Raw genomic sequence first — 27,453 nt, 5'->3', positions numbered from 1 at the left:
GCAGAGTGTCAAATTACATTATATCCTCTAATGGTTTTATCTGTGCGGTTTTTTCAGCGTGTGTGGCTTAAACCGAGTCTACATATGCTTACATGACTTTCTATCACTGGCGCAATTCACTGCCTGACCACTGTGGATGCACCACTTCCCTGCTCAAATTCATAGGTGAGAATATGACGCCTCCACTAAGATGCATGCTATAGCGATGCAGCACGGCAGCACTAAGTAGAGCGGCTCACCTAGGCGCACTGTGTATATATAACTTTTGTTTTATACAATTCTCACTCACAGCACTACCCGACCCTGTCACTACTTTAACAGAACGTTAACCACTGGGCATGTATCCTCTGACACCTGGGATATAGGCACCATAATGATGAACTACGGTCCATATATACTCTTGACATCATTGTCTGGTTACTTATCTCTTTTCTTTAGGAGGTCCATCATAAGGAATCAACTCCGAACGACACTATACAGGTCGTATACCAGTGTCCTCCGCTATTCGGGGGATGTTAGCAATCATATGAGCACAAGGTCCTGAAGAATCGCCCTTAGGGCGAGAAACATGTTGACCGTTTCCACAAACAAGGGTTGAATAAAGGTTTGGTCTCATTGTTTACCACTCCTTGTTACCCCTTTATATTTTTTTAATAAAGCAGTGAGCCTGACCAATAAAAATCTTCTCTTTTTAGGACTCTACTGACTTTTTTTAACACACACCACCACGCTCACTATTGCACCTTATATAGGCCCCTCACACCCACACACCCGCTGGCTCGGAATAAAAGATCTCCGCCAAAGTGCAGCTTATCTTGCTGCCCGACGGGCATTGCACCGCCAGCCTGTCGTAGGAGCAGGATACCAATGATGACGCTGGACGGTCATCGGCTGGGACAACAGTTGTGGTCCTGCCGTTAGCCTGTGTGAGGTATCCTTACATTCTGAAAAGGGTCTACACCATGCACTCAACCCCCCACTTTTTTATCTAGTGAGAGAGAAGAGAGGCTGAGCTAAAACTATTTAGCTCCCTCTGGGGAACTCTGTACAATTCTATTGTTTGCTGTTTATTTAGTACTACCAAAATAATCTTATTATTGGATTTTTATTTTTCATGATGTAATCAATTACTCTATTGTTTTGCTCGATACAAAAACAGAATTATTAAACAGAATGTTCTGCCTATTAACAAAAGCGATAGTAGTGTGGCTCACTGTGAAGTAGTGTGGCTCACTGGTTAGAGGCGGCAGACCCGAGAGCAGAGGACGGCCCGGGACCAGGGTTCGATTCCCGGCGCGGCAGGTTTCTGGACCAGGGTCAGTGGACTTGATAATTCTCTCGCCTCGGTGCCCACTCTGATCAGCGATCACACTCGGCAACTCTGGGCATTAGCTTGCCTCATCTTCACTAACGGCCCCACCAGACCGCCAGGGATGCCTGGTCTCACCCTGGAGATACCCATTAAGGGACCATCTCTCAGGGAAGCCAGGAAGGGTTTCGCAGCGGTCGAAGCGCCTTGGGACCCTACGGGTAAGTAGTGCGCTATATAAATGCCTATACATTTACATTTACATTTACATAGTGTTTGTGATATTGGGATTATTTTTAATTTTTGTTGGAAAATGATGGATACAAATTAAATTATTGTATTAAAGCCAATTAAATATGTAATATACATTTAATGTGTTGAGTCAATGTGTTGTAACATTGTATTTTAATGTTTCTAGGATAAGAAAATTTTAATTTAACACATTTATATTTCGCATTAAAATATTTTTTATAGTATCATATACTTAAATAATTGTCTCTGTGCTTTCTCCTAGGGAGACTGTGTGCAAAATTACTAGTAGTATCTTTACACTCAAAATCCTGTTGTAGGAGGCACTACCTTCTGATTTTAGTGGGTGGACATTTTTAAGTCTACACATATGGGTAATCAATGCTTGGCAATGGTCAGTGCTTTAAATGGAAAAATTGAAGTGCAGGTAATGTACCAGAGTACCTGCTTGTTTTTTTTTTTAAGTGCTGGTACTCTCCAATTAAAGGTGTTGCATTTCTCTTGAGAAGTGCTGGTTCTCTCTCTCTTAAAATAAAAAAATGCTGGTACTCCGTACCGGACAGTACCGGACCATTTAAAGCACTGGCAATGGTGAACAGCAGACAGGTTCAGAGTTACAGTCGGGTGTAGAAACAAATATACAGCTGAGTAAATACACACCTGTATAGTTGTCTTTGTGAAGCGCGCCTTATGATGAGTTTAAGCCTTCGGGATAGGGATTAACCTGCAAGACCTTAAATTGATCAGACTGTTGCTTCCGGTTGTGCCCAATTCCAGGAACAGTTCCATTTAGATCAACCACCTGCAAAACGCAGAGCGTGGGGGTTAACAGGGCCCCCTAAGCATGTCAGTGTGTGGGTGATGATGGGATGTCTGCAAAAGGTCTGACCTCGTGACAGTTTTGGGGTCTTATGGAGAGCATTGCTTGCGTACCTTGGCTTTGGGGATTTCTCGGATGACAACCAGCCAAGGTAAATCACCTTTGGCCCTGGGATTCCGCACTGTCCAGTGATTTTACCGGGTGCGTTTCCGTACCTGGTATAGTCTGGCCTTATATTCTCGATCATGAGGGCCTTAAGAGATAACAGAAGACACATTCTTCAGTCTTAAAATATCGAGGCTACTCCTGAATGGAGGAAGTGAGCAGAAAGTGCAATAGTCACACTAGGAATTCGAATCATTATCAAACTATTGAATGTATTAATGACTGAAAGGTTTATTTAAAAGCGGCATTGGCTCTAGAAAGGATTTACTAAGGTGAGACAGTTTAACAAATCACCTGTACAATTGCAAACGAGACCCTTTCGGAGCCAGGCGCCTCTAGAGAATTAAAAACAGAAACGTCCGTCCTATCAATGCTTATTTACCACTGCGCCGGTCACACGAGAGCCAGGCGTGCGCCCCTTGAACCTTTGACCGCGCTTAAAACCAAAGCGCGTCTGTCTTTGAAATCATAATGACTTCCCCCCACTTTCAGGTGAAGGTGCCTCGAAGCTGCCGCCGCAGGTAGTAGGCTCTCTGTTCACTGCGCAGCCGGGGCACGATTAATTGAATAAAACAGCGGCAAAGAGAGCCGCTGTGCCTTTAATTGTATTTTCTGACAGCGGAAGGGCTGCATAGCAATGACAGGCTCCCTGCTTCAGGTTTTTGATGTGCAATCTGGTTCCTCCAGTGGAGGGCACTCGCCGTACCTCCAAGTGGAGCCGAGGCAGCAGCGCCATGCAGCAGCAGAGCGTCCTCGAGCTCAGGGAAGGCTGCTGAATTAAACAAGGGCTGCTTTGAGCACAGCGACAAACCACTTCCCATCCGGCCCCGCTCCATGGACGAAGCCGCCGTGCGTGGCTTCTAGACCGGGGCTCCACTCCCGCGTGGCGGGCTGCTCGCCCCCGTTTGGACCCTTGGGGCTGCGGAGGAGGATGCATTGCTTCAGCTGGGGATGGCCGGGGCGGTCAGCCTGAAAGATGCCAATCTTTGGGAAAGCCACCACTGCCTGGGAGAAGTTGATGTCTGGCTGCCGCCGAGCCCGCTGCAGCTCACCGCCGGCGCAGGTTGCATATTAAACTGATGCCTCTTTGGTGAATTCGACGCGGGGACCGAGAAAATTGGACGCCGTCCCGGTTGCCACAGGATTTCCCCTTTCTGCTCACCTCGCCACCCCACTCCCCTAATTTACCCTTCACCCCTCAACCCCTGCCCCCGCGTTCTTCCTCGGGTGGAACTTTGCCTGGATTGAGAAGGATATTTGCTGGATATGGGATGCTATGAGCGACGGGCTTCCACTACCATGAAGGCGTCGGCGATTTAATTGAATATAAAAACAACAAAAAAAGACGGACATAAAAATACAGAACTCAACCGAGAAGGGGGGAACCTGCTAATCAGATGACAAAGAATGGGTGAGTAACTTCGGCTGCTTCACTCGCACCACGGACTCCTCTAGACGGATGTTCGTGCCAGCCGGGGGGTCGTCTAGTGCAGAGAGGGTCGTAGCTGGGCAGATGCGCTGCGCTGGGTGATGGGGAGAGGGGCCCCGGGAGGGAGGCTGACATTGGATTAGGTCGTCCTGCCTTCCTGCCGTGACCATTCGGTGATTGCCGGGAGCTGGGCTGGGGGTTTATGGCAGCAGTAATGCCCCATCGCGATGTGCGCTACTCCATCACTCAGTGCCCCCTCCCAAAAAAAACAGGATATACACGCACATTATTTTTCCCTATCAGTAATTGTGCCAATATCTCTTACCTCCATCGGAACGCGTGCCATTTTTTTATTTACCCCTCAGGTTCTCAATTAGTAATAATTGCACCATTAGCAACCTTGCCGTGATTTTTATTATTTGCCCTCTTAAGGTCCATAGTAGTGTTAAAAGCTTTCTAGATCTATGCCAGTAATAATTGCCCCGCCACACTTATGTTATGATAGTATTAATTGCCCATTCCCCGAGTAGGAGCCATACTTGCCCCCATCATGATGCGTGGTAGTGTGTATTCCCTCCGTGACTCGTGCCAGCGTACACTGTCCTTCCTGTGTCCGTGCCAGTATGCAATGCCCTAATCAGAATCTCTGACAGTATGCATTGCCGCCATAGCACCGAATGCAAGAATGTATTGCAATTGCCCCACCACGATCTGTGTCAATATTAATGGCCCCACTAGGGTATTTACCATCATTCAGTGGCCCGTCAATATCTGCCCTCATATGTGTTATGCATATCAGAATGCACGCTGTAGTTATTGCGCCTGGCGGCCCCCGCATGTTTTAATTGCCCGCTCAAGATCTGCGTCATTATTAAATTCACCGTTAGAATCTGGAAGTGCGTCGATCGCCCCCTCAGAATCCACGTCCATCGTTCGCTTCTTCACGTCTCGTACTTGTTTGAATTGCCCATTTGCACCTCTCTCGCACCTGTCTAAAAGGCATATGCCTGTCAAAGTGGTGGGAGTCCTTGTGCCTGTTTGCTTCACAGCAAGATGCTTATTAACGTTTACTGCCCCGTCAGGATTTAATCCCGTTCCAGTGGGAAGAATTCCCCTGTCAAAGTTTCCGCTCGCCCCACCTCTACCACACGTTTTCAACATGCCCACCTCAGGTGCCCAAAAAGTATTGCCTTTTCCCCCCGGCCAGTGCAGAGACACCACCCACGCGGTGTGCAGCGCTATGCAAAGATGAACATATACGGCATAAATACGTCATAAGTAGCCCCACACGGCGCACCTGCGAGGAAGGCAGATGTGAAATCTATAGGCGAACGTGCGTGCGAGTGCTCTGCATTCACGCCTGGAAAATAATTAAATACATGCCAATTTGATTCTGTTGCCTGCAGCCAGATGCCTGTTGCCTGGATGTATAAAACGGTTAGCGTATGGCAACCGGAGAAGCTGGTATGAACGCAGCAATCTATCCATGGGGCAGCTTTTTAATGCCAGTCTTCGGACGAGAGTTTTGGAGGCCCTTTTTTTCCATGGATGGATGCGTGCGGGCCAAGGATGGCCACAGTACAGCTGCTCGGGCCAGAAGCTGTGTGCAATAAACATTCCATCAAATGGCCAAGCTGCAGGCTCGGCCCCGTCGTGGGCATGGCGCGTGTTTTTTTTTTCGAGATGGCTGTCAGTGTTGCTTGCACACCGTCCCATTTCTGATATTGTGGCGAGGGGTGTACCCCTCCGTTGAAGTGTGAAGGGGAGGCGTGGGCTGGCCTGTGGGTGTTTATCTCAAAATGGCCCTTGAAGAGAGCTCGTTTTTGGCGGGACCTGGGAAGAAGAACGCTGTCATGAGGCAGCCAGGAAGATCACTTGATCCCTAGATTCACCTCAGGGGGGGAGTTGTGGGGGAGAGACCTTGTATGATGGGAACGATGCTTAGGAACAAGACAGGGGAACGACAGAGCTGGGAGGGAGCTCGCGTTTAAAGGGAACTAGTAAAGAGTCCATTTTAAGAGAGGGGGGAGTATTTCACTTTATAAGGGAGTTTGGGAGGTTCTTAGCTTGAAAAGGGGGCACATTTGCGAAGGGTGCAATAGGCGGCCCGGTGTCCTAGAGGGCGACAGTTCAACTCAAGGGTGTTCCTTTAAGGTGAGAGAGGGAACTCGTGCAAGGTGAAAGGTAGAAGAGCCGGCACAGAAAGCTTGCTAAGCAGGAGTTCTCTCTAGGTGGGGTTCATAGATTTAACTACTTTATGGAAGGAGTTCCGAGCCGCCTTCTGACAGGAGGCCGCGGTAGGGGCAAGTTATCCCCTTAGCAGGGAGTTTGGAAGGAGCTCAAATAAGGAGTGAGTACAATTTAACCGACAGCCCACGACACAGTGACTCCAAGAAGGGAGCTCGCATTGGAAGGGAACTCAGGGTCTTTTTAAACGTGTGAGATCACTTTTTTTAAATCACATTAAGGTATGAGGGCGCACACTTTCCTGGTCACGCAACAGCTATGTGCTACACTGAGCCCTCAACTTATTGGCTCTTTCAGTCCTCGACTGTGTTTAAATACGCACAGTTAAACAGCCCGAAAGAACTCCGTATGCCAGGCACACATTTTCATATTCACAAACGTGCACGCATGGAAGGCATGATGCAAGGCACACCTCAGACACGCTTCAGCCGTAGCAACACGTCTAAATACTCGACCCAGACATAGGCAGTCACACTGAAACCGCCCTGCAAGTGACCACCGCGCACAGCCACACAGGTAAATAGAACCCTCCTCACACACACGAAAGACTCAAGATTCCCACATTTTCATAACATGTACATACATCGAACACCCAAATTCACTATGTCACGCGCGCACGCGTACACACACAGAATACGCACACAGATATCCTAACACAGACACGTGCATGAAGAAGGCACACTGACAGACATGTAAACAGGCACACACATTAGTAAACTGGCACACTGAAATAAAACACCAAAATGCAGAATCACACACATGAACGTGTCCTAACTCGCACAGGCAAACACACGAACATGGAATAGTCCTCACCCACATAGACATCTGTGTTGACAAAACAAACCAGCAGTCCCACTTCCTTGCATATACACATAATTAGGGATCCAAGCACACATACAGCAACATATCATCGCCCCGCTCACATGTGTACTCACAACTAAAACCTACTCTTATACCAAGAAGACGTATCTTCACACGCAAAATACACACTTTCAAGAACACAGGCTTTCACTGCACAAAAACACGTGCTCTCTCATTCACACGTATACAAATACACGCTGCACACAATCCTACATACACTGATTTACACAAAGTGCCCACAAACCTCAATTCTCACTAACACTAAAGAAAAGCACAAAGCGATGTAACATACATCGATACTGCTATTGCACACCATCCATCCATACACTAAACACATCTGCAGCCAGGCGCCCTCGCGCACGCATTCACAACACACAGACAGCCCCCCGTTACTTCACAAACACGCGTACGAACAAATGCACTATTCTTTGCTCGACATGCCCGGCCTCGCGCTCTGGTGACAGAGAGAGACAGGATATGTGCGTGTGCGCGTGAGAGTTTTCGAGGGCGATAGATGCATCGGAGTACATAGCCTCGGCAGGGCTGGGGAAGAGGCCCCTTCAGCCTGCACGCGACAGGCTACTGTCTTCCCTCACTGGGGCCATCCTATAACATAGGGTGCCTCAAGCAATGCTTCTCTGATGGTGAGACAGGGCTGTGAGATCCCCCATTGGTGTTTTCTTACAGCTACTGTGGCAGAGTTGACTACATGGTGTGGCAAGAGTTGACTACATGGTGTGGCAAGAGTTGACTACATGATGTGGCAAGGAAAGGCACATTATGTGGCACGTTTTGTGATAGTATTACTTTCCTTTATTTTTACCCATACGAACTTTCTCTGGGTAATGTTTTCGCCTCATTCGCATCAGTTTAATACCCACAAACAGTAATAAGCAACTGAAAGATGACCCCCCCCCCCCAATGTTTGCAAAGGGCCGTCCACTTTGCAGCAACACTTGTAGCAGCATTTTAGTAACTTTGGATCCAGTTGAGTTAGAACATTTTTTTTAATAAAATCTACAGATTATGAAGCAGATAATGGTTTAAAGGCCAATTGTGGCAAGTCCATATTTATGCGGAAAATCCTCCAGACGCAAAAAATCGCATAGTTCCAGAGGTCCTGATCACAGGCAACTAACTGAAGCACTGATTTCACTTAACACTGTACACTAATTTTTCTCTTCCTATAGGACTATGTCCTTAGTTACTCTGTTCTGCCCATTGGCCTTACTGTGTAGGATAAACGTATATGCGAGATTACTCGACATAAAAAAAAGGTAGGGGACAAACCTGTTGTTCCAATTTCTATTTGTTTTTAGGTCGTTCTTGCTGCCATCACATTTTTACTTCACTGCAATGTAAATAGCTCGTTCCACTATTTACAAACTCAGTGCTAATCCTTAACTAAGCCCTGGCAAAATGACAGACTGAATGGGCCGGGATATTCTATCAGTGTGACCTAGAGCCTGCGCACAGTTCGCATCGTCAGGTGCGATAACCCACTGTGCTGCTTTAGTAGGTTATCCAGCTTGAAGGGCTACATGTAGATCGGGAACTTCTTATCTCTTCTGCTGATGGACCAACCCACCGGGCTGCACCAGCAGCTCGTTCGGATCTAATTGCTTGATTTATAAACCAGAAACCTTCTATTCCCCCTCCTTTTTCATATATTTTATATTTGCAACAGAGGTTTTATTGTGCAGGGTAACTGAACACTTGAGCATCCACCCGAGCAACAAAAACAGGCTCAGTGCACCCCAGGAAGCGGAAATAGCCGAGAGGCAGCACACAGGCTTACAAGGGCCGAGGGGGAACGAACCTGGGGGAGTGCAATCCATCACAGGAAGGCGCGGACGACACTAACATGGGCGTCTGGGCTAGTAGCACGGCCCTAGGGGACCCTGTGGAAAAGATGGGAGAGAGGCAGAGAGATATGGGCATAAGATGGATGAACAAGTATAGGAATACAGAGAGGGGGAGAAGGGGGCTGTGAGGCTCGGATGAGACATGACGCGATCGGCCGGCTGAACAGGTGGGCTGGTAGAAAAGATGGTTTCTGGGAGAAGAGAGATGTTCAGATTGACGTAGGAACGAGATAGATGAGCGTAGTGGTGCGTCACGAGCTGAGAGAGAGTCGAGAGAGAGAGAGAGAAAGCGCGCATGAGGGAAAGAGACGAATGTGAGAAAGAGGGAAAGGGGGAAGAGAGACAGAGAAAGGCAGATTTCGGCCAACGCTAGGCAGTGATTTGAAGCAGGATAGGAGGTTTGAAAGAAACGTAGTAGAGGGACGGTAGCGAGTCACATACAAATGGAAAAGAGGCAGATTGATAGTGGGGAACAAGGAAAGAACAGATAGCGAGGGATGCGATCCAAGATAGAGGGAAAGCCAGACAGACAGACAGACAGACAGACAGACAGACAGATAGATAGATAGATAGATAGATAGATAGATAGATAGATAGATAGATAGATAGATAGATAGATAGATAGATAGATAGATAGATAGATAGATAGATAGATAAGAACAAGAAAAGAAATAGACAGCAATTTGTATATGGAGTTTGGGGTGCAGGCACATGTCGAAGGATAGATAGGCTTAAAAAAAGAATTGAGAAGAGGAAAAGAGTGAAGGAAGAAGAGATCGGGGTGAGGGATAACCAAAGTGGAATGTGGATTAGGAGCTGTACGTAGAGCTGTAGAGACAGAAGAAATAAAGAAAGAGAGGAAACTTAGTTTCAGGAGAGAGAGAGAAAGAACAATAGACAGAAGAGGTAGTGGCAGAGCGAAAGCTAGATTGACAATGATGCAGAAAGATTGTACAAGTTTTTGTGAAACAGTTTCAATTGCAAAACAGAATTGACCTCTAATGACAGGTGTAATAAAAGAAGAGAGGACACTGTAGATAGAGCATTTAGGGACTTCACAACACTGCGCCCACAACTGTTTCCAGTGTAAGTGTGAGCAAGCTGCCATGTCTAGTACTGCGGGAGGAGTCTAGGGTATTTTCCATCTGTTTGCAGCTCCTCACTTTGCATATGTTTTTTTATCCACACTGCAGGTTACCCTGGCATGAAGCAGCTGGTGCTGGTACTCCTCCCCGCGCTGCTGCTGGTGGTGATGCTGGCAGGTGCACAGCGTGCTTGCCCCAAGAACTGCCGGTGCGATGGGAAGATTGTCTACTGCGAATCGCATGCCTTCAAGGACATCCCAGCGAACATCTCTTCTGGCTCCCAGGGTCTGTCTTTGCGCTACAACAGCATCCAGAAGCTCAAATCCTACCAGTTTGCTGGTCTCCACCAACTTGTCTGGCTCTACCTGGATCATAATTACATCAACTCTGTGGATGAGGATGTTTTTCAAGGAATCCGCCGGCTGAAGGAGCTGATCCTCAGTTCCAATAAAATCACGCATCTGCACAATAAAACGTTCCACCCTGTCCCCAACCTTCGTAACCTGGACTTGTCTTACAACAAACTGCAGTCCCTGCAGCAGGACCAATTTAAAGGACTCCGAAAGCTCTTGATTTTGCACTTGAGGTCCAACTCACTCAAAACAGTGCCAATACGGGTTTTTCAAGACTGTCGGAACCTGGATTTCTTGGACCTGGGTTACAACCGCCTGCGCAGCCTCTCCCGCAATGCTTTTGCAGGCTTGCTGAAGCTCAAAGAGCTGCATTTGGAACACAACCAATTCTCCAAGGTCAACTTTGCTCACTTTCCTCGCCTTTTTAACTTGCGCTCCCTCTATCTGCAGTGGAACCGGGTACGTTCCATCAACCAGGGCCTAACCTGGACCTGGAGTTCTCTGCACAATCTGGACCTGTCAGGCAATGACATCCAAACCATAGAGCCCGGCACTTTCCAGTGCCTCCCTAATTTGCAGAAGCTCAACCTGGATTCCAACAAGCTGGTCAATGTCACTCATGAGACTACCCAAGCCTGGATCTCGCTCACCTCCATCACTTTGTCGGGCAACATGTGGGAATGTAGCAGGAGCATTTGCCCTCTAGTTTCTTGGCTCAAGAACTTTAAGGGTAACAAGGAGAGCACCATGATCTGTGCTGGCCCAAAGCACATCCAGGGGGAGAAGGTCACGGAGGCTGTAGATGCATACGGCATATGTGCTGAAATCCCAGTGGTGGCCACCGAACGAGCTTACCAGGCTCCCAAAATACGCTGGAAGTCACCAACCGTTCCCCAGCCCACCACACCCCAGCTGGAGCAAGTGTCACCTACTGCCTTCACAGCAAGCCCTTCCCCCGGCCTTCAGACAGCTGGGACAGAGCAGGAGTATGAGCATGTCTCCTTTCACAAAATCATTGCTGGAAGTGTGGCTCTCTTTCTGTCGGTGGCCATGATACTGCTGGTCATCTACGTGTCTTGGAAGCGATACCCAGCCAGCATGAAGCAACTCCAGCAGCACTCCCTCATGAAGAAGCGTCGGAAAAAGGCCCGGGAGTCCGAGAGGCAGATGAACTCCCCCTTGCAGGAGTATTATGTGGACTACAAACCAACAAACTCTGAGACCATGGATGTATTGGTTAACGGAGCTGGGCCCTGCACATACACCATCTCTGGCTCCAGGGAATGCGAGGTATGAACTCCGATCCTCTCCTAAAAAAAAAACTTTTCTGCTACTGGGAAGGCGAGGTAAAAAAAATGTTTGGAGATTTTGAGGCATCTAGCAAGGATGAATGAGACTTTGCTTGTGCGTTTTTTCATTTTTTTGATTTTTTTTCTTTTCCTGTTTTTTTTTTCTTTTTCCTTTTTTTTCTTTTTTGGGCTCAGTTGTGGAACGGTTTAATGAATGAAATGGCAACCCAGGCAAGCAACGGTGGTGATTTTGGTTTTGCAAAATTGAACCGGGTTCTTTCCAGGATGAGAGAAGCAAAAAATTTGAATAAGAAAATAAATAAATAAAACGACCATAAAAAAAAAGGCAATTGGTGTCTTAGGGCTGAAACTGTGTGTTTTTTATGCGGGGCATCCCTGCCACATTAGAGGCTGTGTACTTTATCGCTTGATATGGACTGGTCCAGGATGTTGTCCGTTCAAACGTATCTGGATAAGAAGAGGATTTAAGCCAAAGATAAATTTGTAAAAAGGTCCGATGGGACTGCGAATGTCACACCTGGTGCGTGTACAGATGCTGATAGGAATTGCCTGTCACTTGACTTTTAACTTTCTGCAAGGGCGTTGTGTGTTAGACTTCTGCTGAACTTCTGCCCCAGGAGGGTCTACCGGTCTTTTTTGTATCGTTGCCAGCACATGCGGAACCATGTGCCCAGGGACATGGCCTTTCTGATCACAGTCCATGGCGACAACGTTTAAGAGTTTCTACATTCCAAATCGTGGTATCCTATGACGTCTTAAAATGGTGCCTGGAGATTAAACATGTTACCGCAGGCGATGGTGGCTCTTTTTGTCTTTGCCTGAGAGCGCTTCTTCGTCGGCATGGGGGAGTGATGGATTGCAGATGATGCTTGAGCGGAGAACTCAGACCTGTCAAGATGGCCTCACTGTCGATCAAAATAGGTAGCTAAGTCTGTACACCAAATCATTTACATTTGTACAAAAATATTAAATGAAACAATCGGCCGGTTGCATCCAGCACATCATTCAATTTCTGACAATAAACTGTCTAAGCAGGAGAATGCTATAAACCATTCCTTTTTAATGTCTTATAAAGACCAGTACTCCATATTTACTAAATAATGCCAACACAATAGAAACAAATCTATTCTCCTAAAGCCCATGGGTGCTTAACATGCCTTGGGGGTATTGGAATGGCACTGCAAGCATTCAGCAATTTATTGATAATGTAGTCTGCTGTTTATGGGCCAGCAGATTTATTAATTGGCTACTTAACTGATAGTCACTAAATCAATTTCCCTGCTCCCCCTACAGTGAGGCATTGACAGCTCTGTGGTTTTCTTTCGGTGGAAAAAGGACCAAACGTGTTTCATAGATTAATTTTAGGTTGTTTCTGGCTGTGGACAGAGCAGTGCCTGTCCGATTAGTAATCAAGAAAAAAAGCAATAAATCGCAACAAAAATTTAAAAAAGAAACAAACTAATTATATTGTTTCATCTTGCTTCTGTTGGTGGTTCATGGTTGTACGTGTTGGCATGCGTGTGTGGTGAACTGGGAGCTGCCATGGTGATTGTGCACTTGTGGAAAAGGCTGATGGTATGCGTGGCAGGCAGGGATAATAGCTTCGCCTTCACAGAGATCTACAGCCTATGTAATTTGCATACATTTGTACAGCAACATCATTTACCAATGACTGCTTTTGGGTGTTATTCTCTACTAGTAGTGCTTATAAAATACAATGAAGCCCCTGAAATTGTAAATTGCAGGTCGACAGCAGAGTACTTTAGTAGAATCACGTCTAAGTGGGTGACTGGAATATTTGCAATGGAAAATGATTTATACCAATTCACATGTTTGGCTGTTTATCAACATTTTCAGAGGTTTCAGTGCTAGCCCGTAAGGTAGCATTAACGGCCAAAAATATAAAGAAAGAAATATGACGAATACTCGGCTTGCATAATTATTCGGAAGGGCAGGATGACTGCTTCTAAAAATGTACATTTCCAGTCTGACATGCCACTTACTTGCAGCAAGGCCGTTGCCTTTCTTAGCGACCCAGATAAATCCTGCTAACCATAGCCTGTTTGTTGTAAATGCAGGGCAGAGCCTATTAGAATGCAAAGCTCCTGCAGATTGGTAACTTCTTCTGTGCACACAAGGCTGGATTGCAACATCCTTAGAATCAGCTACTCCACCCGTCGCATGAACATGGCCATCAATAAGGAGACGCCAGAGGTAGAAGCGCGTGCTTCCAACTTGTCTTTTTGTACCCGTGGTTCTGCCCTTGCTAACCCTGGTCTCAAAGTCAAGGTGACAGTGGCTGGAACTAAAGTCCAGTTTAGCGTATCCAGTGTCCCCTTCCTGCTCGTTGTCTATCCCCTCAACTAAAAGACTGTTGAGGGACTAAAGGAGGGACAAAAAAGGTCACCAGTCCAATAACTCGAGAGGGTGGTCACCAGACCATCCCTCAGGGAGAGGGGACAGACCTTTTTAAGGATATGGGAAAAACTTTCCCTATTTGATGCTATAACACTAAAGTGATTTCCACACCCAGGATTATTATTGAAGACTAGTGCCTTACGGGTTAAAGCCTGCTTTCTGGAAATTAAATGTTTTTCTTTGTTAGACCCTCACCCACTCTATTAGTGGCATGCTTAATCATCGGGTCTCATCCTGGTCCCTAAAGACCAGGGGCCTCATTTATGAGGCCGTGCGTCAATTTTACTCTGCCGGTGCGTCACTTTTTGTGACGCACCAGCAGCGTAAAAAATGTGCCTTGTTACACCATTTACAAAGTGACGCATCTAGGTAGATGCGTCACTTTGTAAACCCCTGCGCTACATTATACCTGCGCCAGGTATAATGTATGCAGGGGGGGGGCGTTCTGACGCAAGCAGGGTCATAGAAGTGACGCAGTGAAATCTATAAGATGTCACTGCGCCACTTCTAGGACACAAATGCGTCAATTTCTTATGCTTGCCTCACAGCAGGCGTAAGACTGACGCAGGCCGGACACATTGCTGGAGTTGCGTCACTTTTGTGACACACACCAGCAATGCGTTACTTTTGCGCCATACAGATACGTCAGAAATACCGATGTATCTGTAACTCCTTGCGCCATGATGCGTCATACTGTAAATATGACGCATCATTGGTCTCACAAGGAGGGCGCAGTGAAAAGTGACACATCGCTGTTTTCACGCAGCGATGCGTCACTTTTCATAAATGAGGTCCCAGGATGGGCTCGACCTTATTCCAGAAGCACTTTAGATATTTATAGCACAGGGTCTTGTAGAAGATTAAAAATGTATTGAACAACCCAGCTATCCCTTTAATAGTGGTTGTTCAGGAATAACTAGAAACAGGCATTGTAAAGCATGTACAAAGTGGGCTCTGTCCCAGGGGTGCCACCCTTCTAGGGCCCCCATCATTAAGCTCTCAGGACAGCACCAGACAGTGGCATAACGGAAAAATAATTAGGCCCCTGCAAAATATGTAAAGAGGCTCCCAGGACTCCAATATCTCATAAATATTCAAAGGCTTTGCACTTGTTGGAGGCCCTTCATTGGACTGGGGTCTCCTTGAAGGTTTGGGGGTCGACAAAGAGTGATGTCAATGATCAGACCATAGTTGCAGAAGGCGTGACTAAGGTGAAAATGGACAATACATTCAGAGTTATCCTTAACAGGGGTCTCCAAATTATGTTTGGCCCAGGCCCCCTAAATCCTTCAGATGTCCCTGATTAAAACCGAATGTAGGGATAAGATGGGGATACAATGACACTTTAACCCTGCTAGTCTGTTAATTGATTGCTTTTAGGGTCCAGGATGAGACACTGTGATGCAGCATGCCAGAAAAAGAGTTTCCATTAAGTAAGGTTAGCCGTAAGACACTAGTCTTTGATGGTACTCCTGGGTGTGGGATTCCTTTTAAAGTTATATGGATCAATGCTCAAACATGTGATTTCATTGGCTGTCTAAGAGAGCCTGTTGTAACTTTCGCTACCCAAGACATTTTGGCAGGATTATGCTCATCTTCATTTAGCATCGTACCCACTGGAAAGATCTCCTCCCAGAAATATTCCAAAATACCAAGGAGGTGGGCATTATCACCTTGGCACACAACCCTCTCCTCCACACTAAAATATGAACATTCACTGGGGGGAAATACAAAATTGGTCACAAAAAGGTCCATGGGTGTCAAGAAAAAGTATAATGGCAGAGCTGAGAAAAAGAGGTAAATCACTTTGGTTTGGTTGTAATGTTGATTTTTTTGGTTGATTTTCAAAAATGTTTATTGAGAGTATGCGATACAGCAAGCTGTTGTCAAATGAATGGCAGAAAAAAACAGTACTACTGATCAGTTCTTTTTTGGTGTCTTCATTCCATCTGGGGTGAAGGTTGTGCTTGCTTACAGTATTGCATTGAGTAACTTTGGAGAGAGCATTATCACGACTTAGTCGCCTGTCATGGAAGTTTCAAAATGCGAGCAAAAGGCAATTATTTCAATGGTAAGCCCTTTCACAACGCTTAACAATGACTGTGAAATAGGCTCTATGGAAGCTGCAAGGTTTAGGAACATCGTCCCGAGTTTTAAGTTTGAAATAGTTAACTGAAAATTATGCTGTTGCTTAAGGTGCTAACCCACGTCAGTTGACAAGCTCTGGAGTGTGACATTATAAACAAAAAAAGCCCTATTATTGGTTCACGTGCAACCGAAATAGCTTTGGCATTCACATTTTGATTGGCTAGTGGAGTTTTGCTACATCACGTGCTTCAGACTTTTAGAACTAGGCCTATCATGATTGTCACAGCCCTCCATCCGAACCCCCTGATTGGCCAGCACATCCTAAGCCTTTACTGTATGTTGAATTTAGCATTATAGCCCACTGACAAAGGTTACACTGGCAGTAAAATAGCCTCTCTCCCAAGTTATATGTTGGTACCACAGTTGGGACCTAGTAACTAGGGAGAGCATTCTGTAATTTTCACTTTTGTAACTGTCCGCCCTGCATCGGTATTTAATTAGCACTCAATGGCATGTAATTCTGTGTTCAGTGAAAAGTGTTTTGCTGTCAGCGAGGATTGGATGTGCAAAATATAAGAGAGGGCATGTAATGATACGTTTTGCCTACATTGGAAGACCTGTAAATACTTTTAGCGTTCCACTCATTGAGGGAACCATGTTTAAATATTTGGGCAAAACAGATCGAGGCAAATGTCAATGTGTGAGGTGGAAGGGAAGACCTGTTTCATCTCTTATTCGTCCTCTACCAATCCTTCCTTCTCAGAGGAGTTACCAGGATTCCACAATCTAATTAGGGTCAAAGACCTTTGGAACTGCCATCAATATAGGGCCTTGCCAATGGTTCCTGTACTAGGCACACTACTATTGAGTAACAGAATTATGTCACTTAACAGCTGGGATCATTTCAAAGCTCTCCACAGACAGAAAAAACGGCTAAAGGTCCCAGTGCTTGGTATCTGAATGCAGGTATGGCATTGATAGGTTAACTGCAGACAGTGGGCAATGAAGAAGGGTGGGAATCCCAAGATTTGATTAAAATTAGGCCTGGGCAGAATTTATATTACAACATGTAAATCCCCTAATTTCCCATAATGAAAATTTCAGGAAATTCATTGAGATCACTGTTTATGCAATTTTATTCTGTTTTCATCCACATAAGACTGTTTTATGCAGAAAACAATCTTTCAGGCAGATACTTTCTGCTTAAATGAATGCCCTGTCTGTCAGTTATGCGGGGTGAATATGTTATTCCGTTCAGTTTCATACATTTTTCATGGGATCTGGGAAATGTTTGGAAAAAAAGTTCCATAATTTCATACACGCTGAGATGAAATGAGTAGCATTGGCGTCATGGGAAGTCATGTTCACTTCCCAGTATGTTTCTCACTCAAACCAGTGAGAACCATCTCACATTTTATTTGATGGTATTGATAAAATGAAGCAATGTCTGGCCTTTCTCTTGACGTTCTTTGGCAATGCAGGGCTGCAGCACAGCAGAATAAACCCCCAGTGTGAGACCAAACCCGGTGAAATGCGGAGGCAGGATTTTGTAAACCCTCAAACGAATTTGCTGCATGACTTTCAGATTCAGTCAGTAGTTCCATACATGAAATACAATTATTCAAAAATGAAAAATGTTTCTTTGCCATGTTACTCTGATATTACCTTTAATGCGCTGAACGAGAGTGTTATCAGTTGTTAGTTGTATGTATTTGTAAAGCATATTATTATTGCATATTTTCTACATAACCTATAAACCAAAAGACTCAACATCAACACATTTGAGCAGTAAGCACATAAAAGACAGAGGTGAAAGCCATAAGTTTATCTTCAATGAACAAAAGGAGTTTTATCAAAAGTGTCATGCTGAGTGTACATTTTTAGCAGGAACCCCTCGTTTTGAATATAGAAAATATAAATTCACATTCTCTGCCTATAAATTCAGATTCAGCCAGTAGTTCCATAAATAAAATACAATTATTCAAAAATTAAAAAAATGTTTCTTTGCCATGTTACTGATATTACCTTTAATGCGCTGAACGAGAGAGTAGTATCAGTTGTTAGTTGTATGTATTTGTAAAGCATATTATTATTGCATATTTACTACATAACCTATAAACCAAAAGACTCAACATCAACACATTTGAGCAGTAAGCACATAAAAGACAGAGGTGAAAGCCATAAGTTTATCTTCAATGAACGAAAGGAGTTTTATCAAAAGTGTCATGTTAAGCGTACATTTTTAGTAGGAACCCCTCATTTTCAATATAGAAAATATAAATTCACATTCTCTGCCTAATATCTCACATTTCCCAATTTTTTGTAAAACTTTGCAAGGTATCCAAAGTGTAAAGATTGTAGAATTTTATCTTAAAAAGAAGTGCCGCTTTTTAGTACTTTCTGGCACTATTCCCGCAAGAACTTTGACTATACAGACACTGCTTGGCAGTGACCCCATGAGAGTCCTTAACACATTTCCTGTCCCTTTCTTTGCTCCCTGGAAATTTACCCTCCTTAATCCGTCAGATGGTCATATGAGTAAAACCTCATGCACCCTCCTGGAAAATCAGCCATCCTCAATATTCCTGTCCCCAATCCCTGCCCTGTCCTCTACCATATCCCTCGGCATATCTTTATCTCAGCTTTCCAGTTACAAGGATTTCCTGTACCTCCTTGACGGGACATCCCATAGCTGGAAAAACATCCCAGCCATGGCGGTCATGGTTGGCCAAGATTTGTCCCAGCAAAGTTGTGAGAAGTCAAAATATTTAGCTTGGCTTTGTTGACATAAAAATGGCAAGTTGGCCAACTTTATGAATCAAAATGTACCTTATCCTCACCCACTACTTTTATAACGTTCTGATAAGAACCCAGCTGTGTTTTTAATTACCGCATAGGCAAGCCACTCAAAGCACATTGGTGCTCATTCAGCATATAAGAGAGTACAGTAGAAATAATACAACTGCTGGGCATTACCTTCTGATTTTGAGTTATGCAGGAAAAATACGATATATAACATCATAATTCAATTACTGCACAGTTTTGTCCACTTTCCTTCAGGATTTCCCGCCACGCTTTTGCCGGTGATATTGTGGCACATTTTACGGTGCTACCAATGTGGTAAGCAAGAACCTACATAGCGGTTGTCCAGATACATTCAAAGTGTGCAAATAGTTATGTCTGGTAAATTGAGTATCACACCAATTTACCACTTACACAAGGGTCTAAATGGCCCATATCAACGCTACTTTGTGTGGTGTTTGGTACAAGACATCTCTCTTGAATCCATGCATTTAATATTTTTTGGTATTTATCAAATGCTAAAACCATTGTCCAAACACCATAGCTATTAGAGAGTCAACAAACCCAGAATCATAAGAGAAATGGAACCTCTGCGGTTCCACTCCCCATGATTCAAAAGTGTCTTAATTCTAAGAGAGATTTTGCATGACCGTGGTCGGCAAGATGACCCTATTTCTGATGTTCTGCTATTGTGTAGATACAAAAAGTCCAACATGAGATACGCGTGGACTCTTCTGATCATTTTTGTCATAGATGAACCTGTTGAAATATGTTCTTCTGTCATGATGTATTAACGGGGCATAGTTGATACAAAACACTGCTGATTCTCAAAGTGCAAGTGCAGCTGTTAGTGACAATATGCTTCCAATTAACTTTTACCTTCTCATAACCATTGTTCAAGTTCAAAAGACCTTTATTCGAATTTCATAAAATTCATAAAAGTACCGATAACAACAACAATTCATTAAATAAATATACAAACAAATAAAAAACAGTATTACACAGAGCAGCATTACATGATTTCATATTATACAATTCCATACAATAGCGATGCAGTGCACTCCATTTCATTATATTATTTACATTATAGCAGCATTAAAAACTAATTATATTCAGGGATTTTCCATCGTTTTGCGGGCTCGTATGGCCGATCTTAAAAAAGTGCTAGTGCGAAAAGTCAATTCATCATTGTCCAGAGTAACCAACATGATGTATGATTCTTTAAGTGTGATTGGTCTGTACTTTTTGAAATAGGGAGTTAAAAACCATTTAATAAATCTAAAATAAAATTTACAGAAAAATAGGAAGTGCAAACCATAACCATTGGAAAAAATGATGTGCTGTCTACCAAATCCACTACGTTTCATCGAAAAATGGCAATAAAAACTTACAATGTTAGTGGACTTGATATCAATACAACAGGCAACAACCTTATATTAAAGGAGACAACAAAGAACATACACATATCCAAGCAACTAGTACACCTTAGTAAGATGTAAATCCCTTTGTACTCCCTGGAACAACTGTTTAGAAAACACGGACACTCACTAGAAGAGAATGCAGTTCATTCAAGTATTAGGGAAATGTTGACTGCGCCTCTGTGATGCTAGTCCTTAAAAAAATATAATTAATTGGCAAATATAGATATAAGGACACTAGAGGAATTCAGCTAATTAGTGACTATAGAAGCAAGAATTGATTTAAATATTAAGTAACAAAGGAAGAACTTCACAATGCGCATTTAGAGGAGTACACATTTCATTTGACTCAAGCTTGGAAGATCAAATTGAGATGAATAGCACGTTAAGAGCAATGTGAGGAAGACCACAGCTTGCCAATTCATTTGAAATGTGTCGGTCCACTTTTTAAAATTCTGTAAACTTTGCTAAGTATGGCTTTTGCTCAGTGAAGAAGAAAGTTATGGCCTGGTCTTTCCATCTATTTGAAGGAGCCGACCCATCCCAGTCTTTCTCCAGTCTCCTAACAAGCAAGTACAAATCTAATTCACATGCAGCAACTTTATTTAAATGAAGGGATCTGCACACCTCAAATTGTAGATCTAACAGCTATTGGATGTTTGTCCAGCAGCAGTACATTTGGGAACTGATTATCAAGTGGCAGGGGTTTGCAGCGGCGAGGAAAAAAGATGTAATTTTGCAGATCAATGCCCAGAAAAATGTATTTTTTTTAATGGTAGAGCACAACATTCAAAAGTGATGTATGTCTGTGTAGTTAAGCATCTTCTAGACTTGGCATTTAGCTACATATGCCTCTTTTTCAACACTCAGGTGAAGGCCTACCACATTATTATTCCAGTACGAGGCCTGGTAAGCCAGCTAATTGACCCCTTTTGACATGAAATGTAGTGATTAAGAAGTCACTGTTTTAGCATTTGATAAATACCAAACAATATTAAATGGATGGATTCAAGAGAGATGCCTATACCATAGAGAGAGAGAATTTTTTCTTGACACTTCCAATCCCAAATGAGGAAAGGATATGGTTTCAAATAAAGTTATGTGGGAAAATTAAATACATTTGTAATAGTGAAGAGGAAGTTTACAAAAACAAATAGATTGACAGGCGTGTTCACATATCTATCAATTAAAAACTGCAATGTTTGCTTTACTCATTCAATGCAATTGGCATTGTCCCCTGAATGGTCATTCCAATTAGGGCTTTTCATCGACCAGTCGGTGAAAATGTCCTTAATGCACATGGTGGTTTATGCAGTAGTTAATCAGTACAAATCGGAATAGAGTGCCACAATCATACTTATTGGTCTTTGGCCATTATTGCGAGTGGGCCAGAAAATGGACAGGTATTTCCCTACCATCCTAAAATGGCAGCAGTTTCTCCCCTTGTAGCTTTAACACAGCAATACTCTCCTCCTTTTGAGGCGAGCGGACACTGGCTATGGCCTCTCACTGCGCCATTGCTCAACAAACACCCGTCTTCGAGCTAGAGATATTAATGGGTCCGTCAGAATATAACAACATGGTTAGTATTCCTTTGCCTGTCCCCAAGATGGCTACCACAGTTGTCCCCACCATGTTATGCTACTACTCCAGAACAAAAACTGAACTTCGACCTGTATTTTAACCTATCCCTTATCCTGCTTACCCATCAGGACTCAGAACATGTTGATCTTACCTCTGACAATGGAGACGTACCTTTTTTTGGCTGATGCCTGGTGGAGCTACCTGTTAGCTATAGAGGAGATAAGCTGTGGACTTCCCCCTCTGCCATCACCTACCCGTCCGGACTTTGGACAGACATTCCATTGTCTCTCCGTCATATCTTCCTCCTACCCCTTCACCCTACCCCTTATCCCTCTACGCTCCATTCTTCTTGTCTCCGATGCTCTTTATATGTTTTCCATTGAGACCTAGCTATTTGGCCGATGCCCGGTGGAGCTATCTGATAGTTACAGAGGAGATGGGCTGCAGTCTTCCCCCTCAGCCCTCACCTACCCAGCCGGACCTTGGACAGACTTTCCTTTTGTCTCTCCATCATATCTCCCTCCTACCCCTTTTCCCTACCCCCTTACCCCTCCTTTGACCTCGCACTATATGATCTTTAAATGTGTTTCTTGTAATTTGTTGTAATTTGCAACTGATGTAATTTTGTCAACATTGTGGAACCTCATGTAAAGCGCTCTGATACCTCCGGGTCTAGCCAGCGCTATATAAAACTCATAAATAAATAAATAAATAAATACATAAATAAATAAATAAAGTTACCAATTCCAGGGCTGCCGGTTCCTACCAGGGTGGGGGACACCCGGCACACAGTGTGTTGGACCCTGAAGGTCAACTAAGAAATCGAAAATTGCAGATGGAATCAGTAATTTCAGTTATGATTCCCTTTGTAATTCATCATTTTCCCCTAGACTTTGACATGGAGACTTCAGCAGTTTTCCGTAGCCAAAATCTCCTAATGAAGGAAAAGATATCCACGTATTCTCATGGATTTTATAATTCCGATGGGACCAGAAACTGCTGCTACCATCCAACGGGAATAAAGGACCACTCATGAGGGCCTTTGTGACCCAACAGCCAAGACTCAAGATTTGACCGAAGAGCATGCTAGTTCTGCTCAAAAACACAATATATGAGTGTGATCCTTCTGAGTATCAGTGCAGCCTTTGTAGAAGTTAGCTTGAAGTATGTTAACCCAGATATGGTTTTCTTATCTTTACTCATATACTTAAAGCAGAGCCCTACAAAAACAATTACACATTTCATCTCTCATATTTAGACTAAGGCTCTAAGCTGTTTTCTAACAGTAAGTTTTCTTTCAATAGCTCCTAATTGATCCTTCATAAAGATTGGAGTTTTGTGTTTAGAAGCCCAAAACGTAAATTTGCCACAAACCACAAAAGTTGACTTTATATTGTGAAGGAAGTTATCTTAACAATTAGTCTTTGTGAAGATCTGTAAAATATAATGCAATTGATGACAAAACTGAGCACCAAGGCCTAGTACTGAGCCTATATTTATCTGACCCAAGAAAATCCAACTTTGCTTTATCAGTGTTTATCGGCAACCAATTTGTCATTAATATTAGGGACTAACCTGCTGATTTTAGTGCATAGCTCACCAAAATCTGCATATCCCAATCAAAATTGAGCATTTCCCCCCATAGATTTTGGAAGGTTTTACCGGGAAAACGGCTGGAGTCTGGTGTTAGGCACGAAACTCCTAACTGTAATATGTGTGATAACAGGAGTTACCATACATGTTTCAGTTAACCAGGCCGCTAGTAATTCGCCTAATTGGAGGATATATGTAGCAAATCATATGTCATGTATCATTCGATCTTCCGATAAGGTATAACCACATATTCGTTGCAGGAGAACACATGCTTGAAAGGTGCAGCTGCCAAGTATTCGGTATTGCAAAATAGCTGAGGATTGTATATTTATGCTTAGGATACAAGAAAAATGTTCACAACAGAGGAAAATAGCCCGCGTCTTGGTTGTACAGTGAATATGAGACTAAATGACCAGGGACAGTATTTGTAAATTGAGAGCGCAAGAGCCCTAATTAAAAATGACATTTTGTAAGAGGACAGTAGTTATTTTGGAGATGTGTAACAGAAGGCATGCGGAATCCTTGCAGATGAATAGTAATTTATTTCAGTTGACTATTTTTTATAATGCCTCCTTGTTGGCCAATATGACTGTGTCGAATTGAGTTTGTCTGCCTCAGTGTCTTTTAACAATCAATTGCAAAAAAAAAGGGAAATTTATGGAAAGGGTCTTTTCTGGTCTACTAGTTACAAGCACTGGGATGCATCGCAGTTTTAGCGAAATGTAGGATATCAAATGAAGTGAAATTGAATAGAGTTGAAAAGAATAATATACTTTAGTTTATAAAATATCGGCCTGAAATTGACGTGGTATCTTGCAGTTTCAAGTAAAGATGAGCCCCATCCTATTCTTTGACTTTTTTGCTCATTCAGAGGATCAAATTCGTGGCTTAGATGAAGGATGGGCTAGTTTAGCAAGGCTTGCTTGACTTGGGCTTGTCATTATTTGAGAAATAAATAATACGGGGCAGATTTACAAGCCCCTTGCGTCACTTTTGCGCTGTTGTTGCGCCACTTCCGCAACATGCATTGCTGGAGCTGCGTCGTGCTTGCGACACGACTCCAGCAATGCGTGACTTTTCCGTCAACAGATGCATCGGAATTTCTGACGAATCTGTCAATCCTTGCGCCATGGTGCACCGTATTATAAATACGGCACATCCATGGTGACGCAAGGGTTTTGCATGGTGGCGCAGGGAAAGTGACCCATCACTACAGATGCGTCACTTTCTTGTAAATGTGCCCCTACATTTTCAGTATCTGAGGGCTACTGTAGATAGTATCCCAGTGTACAGGGCTCAGAGGCACAGCCTGAGTTTCTTCAGATGAGCCTTCTAGAGGAGTCTGTGAATTTAATATGAACAACCTTATGTCATTGGCCGATACATCATATCTTGGACACCTTTTTCTTAGGATGTTATGCACAATGTCCATGTAATAGGTACTGTGGAAAGTACCGCAGCTATGGTCTACAAAAACTAGGGTACAAACCAGTAAGGAGTCTGTGCAGCAGGCACCTGGGGCTGGTGTCTGTTTTTTATTATCCAGAAAGGAGATTAACCAATCTGTTGTTCAAATCAATGCTCTGACCACAGATTTGAGGTGGTCAGCAAAGTAATCATTAATGACTGGCATAAAAATCAGACATAGAAAAGCAACCACGTCATCATTATATGCTCACATCCATGCATGACTGTTTAATCAATCCATTACGGCTCTCTGTCACAGTGTTCAGATCAATCTTAAACTAATACCACTACATGGCTTTGGGGTAGGCAAGGGAGTGGCCGGAAAAAAATACATGATCCTCCACACAATTTAAACCATGTTCCAAATAGCTTTGAGCAAAGGGCTGGGGGAATTAAATGTGACAGTCACTCAGGAGCTTGCTCCCCCTGAGCAAATGTTTGAAATTATTTCATTTCCTTCCTTACTCCATCTTTATTTCTGTCTTTTTCCATCTTGCTTTCTTTCCGTGTTTCTATCTTTTAAATACATTTGTGCATCCGTCCAAATACACATCCATCCTTCTTTGTGTCTTTTCCATCCTTCCTTCTCTCCACCTTCCTTTATTTTATCTCTCCTTCGTATTTCCCATCTGCCTTTGCCGTTTCCTTAATTTAATTTTCATCTACCGTTCCTTCTTGCGCTCCATCCATCTGTTCATCTGTCCATCCATCGCATCCTCCTTTCTTTAATCTATTAGTCTTTTCTTTCTGTTCATTCATCTTTCTCTCAATTCATCGTTCTCCCCATTCATCTATCACCCGTCCTTCTCTCCATCCATCACTGCAGTCATCCATCTGTTCTCTTGCTCTTCCTCTCACCATCCATCCATCCCTCCTTTCTCCTATCTATTCACCCATTATAACACCCACTCATCCTCTCTCCATACTTCTGTTCTTCTCTCTCCTTTTCACTCCTCCATCCTTTCCCTCCTTCGACTGCAATAGTTTATTGCTATGTGTTTCTGGCAGACCAGAATCTATGATCATCGCTAAAGATGCTGTAATACAGCATACATGTTTCATATTACACAGAATTGCACAGTAACACCCCTCCCCCACTCAACTCAAGCTGCTAAAATGTGGTGTTAATGATGCCTCTGGGGAAAGCTACCAATGAAATCAGTTTATTGCTGCCACTTTTCTGTTCCTAAAATGATACTTAATGCCCAGAGGTGGAGCATTGCCGGGAATGGAGAAGTAAATCTGTAGATAGGTTCATTCACAAATTTTGTTGTATATGTTTTCACTGATATTAGAATGCAAAATATAGATTCATATGGGATAGTCAAGGTAAATGACATGATGATCTAGCCAGTTAGCAATATGTTGTTAAGGTTATAGGAGGAGAACAATGGACATGTCTAAAGGGATCGTGAAAATGATTGATTTGATTCTAGTTTCAGAGCAATTCTACAGAGAGCCATATACAACTATTGATAGCTGTCTTCTGCATACTTCATCATGAGTTTGCCTCTTAGGACATTTTTATTTGCATCATTCCCTTCTTTGTGACAATGATGACAGCTTCGTGGTAGATCTTTTACTGATCTATTCTTTTAGGCTTGTAAGTCGGAGATTGGATTTGTCCCAAATTTATGACCTCACCACGGCCAGGTATTAGGGCTGTGTGAGGTGGTCTTAAAATCAGATAGACACTAAATACTCCCTCATTATTGATTCTGATTTAATATAAGGGAGACCCTAGCTCTAAATGAGTTGTTTGAATGAATGCAGCGCTGCTATATTTTGTATGGAAAATATAGTTACAGATAGGCAAAAACGTGTGGACAAACATATGTACATTCAATCAGTCACTGTTATTAACAGTAGGATAATCAGTCGCGGCCTCTGCAGGTAAGAGCGGTGGGGAGTGGGGCCGGCTGGGGGCATTTTGGGAGACGACCACATGGGAAAATTGAGAATTAATCTAATTTTCCATTGTGGTTGTCTCTCGAAATCCCCCCCGCAGCCGGCCAAACCACCCCACTGCTCTTACCTGCAACGGCCGCAGCTGAGGATAATGGCTGTCTTTGCAGTGAGTCATACAGGATGTACAATGATGCCACTTAAATGGTTGGTCTCCCAGCTTCCATGGTTAAGTAAATGCTTGCTATGTTATGCAGATTTGCAGAGCGAACTATCACCCGGAGGGTATCTAGGTGCTGATCACGTTGGAGTCTAGCCATACCTAGAGCCTAGTGAGACAACAGGTCTTAAGCGTCTTGCGGAATTCAAAAAGAGGGAAGGAGGCTCCTATACGTGGTAGCTGGTTGTTCCATGCTTTAGGAGAGATGTAGGTAGCCCAGTGGTAGCATTGTTGGCGCCCAGTGAGAAGATGTTTGCTGGTGCCC

General features: G+C 43.7%; 1 protein-coding gene across 2 annotated transcripts in view; it reads left to right on the top strand.

The window, feature by feature from the left end:
- The first annotated feature begins 3,320 nt into the window (after window positions 1–3,320).
- The window catches only part of LRRTM4 (leucine rich repeat transmembrane neuronal 4), a 1,979,041-nt gene continuing 1,954,908 nt past the window's right edge, over window positions 3,321–27,453 (top strand). For both annotated transcript variants that reach the window (XM_078666618.1, XM_078666619.1), the window contains exons 1-2: window positions 3,321–3,954; window positions 10,139–11,673. In XM_078666618.1, the coding sequence (XP_078522744.1) occupies window positions 3,951–3,954; window positions 10,139–11,673 (1,539 nt within the window). In that variant the 5' untranslated portion in view covers window positions 3,321–3,950. The remainder of the gene's footprint in view (window positions 3,955–10,138; window positions 11,674–27,453) is intronic.

Source organism: Lissotriton helveticus, chromosome 11 (genome assembly GCF_964261635.1).
Source record: "Lissotriton helveticus chromosome 11, aLisHel1.1, whole genome shotgun sequence".
Taxonomy (NCBI): Eukaryota; Metazoa; Chordata; class Amphibia; order Caudata; family Salamandridae; genus Lissotriton; species Lissotriton helveticus.
This window is presented reverse-complemented; position numbering and strand designations above follow the sequence as displayed.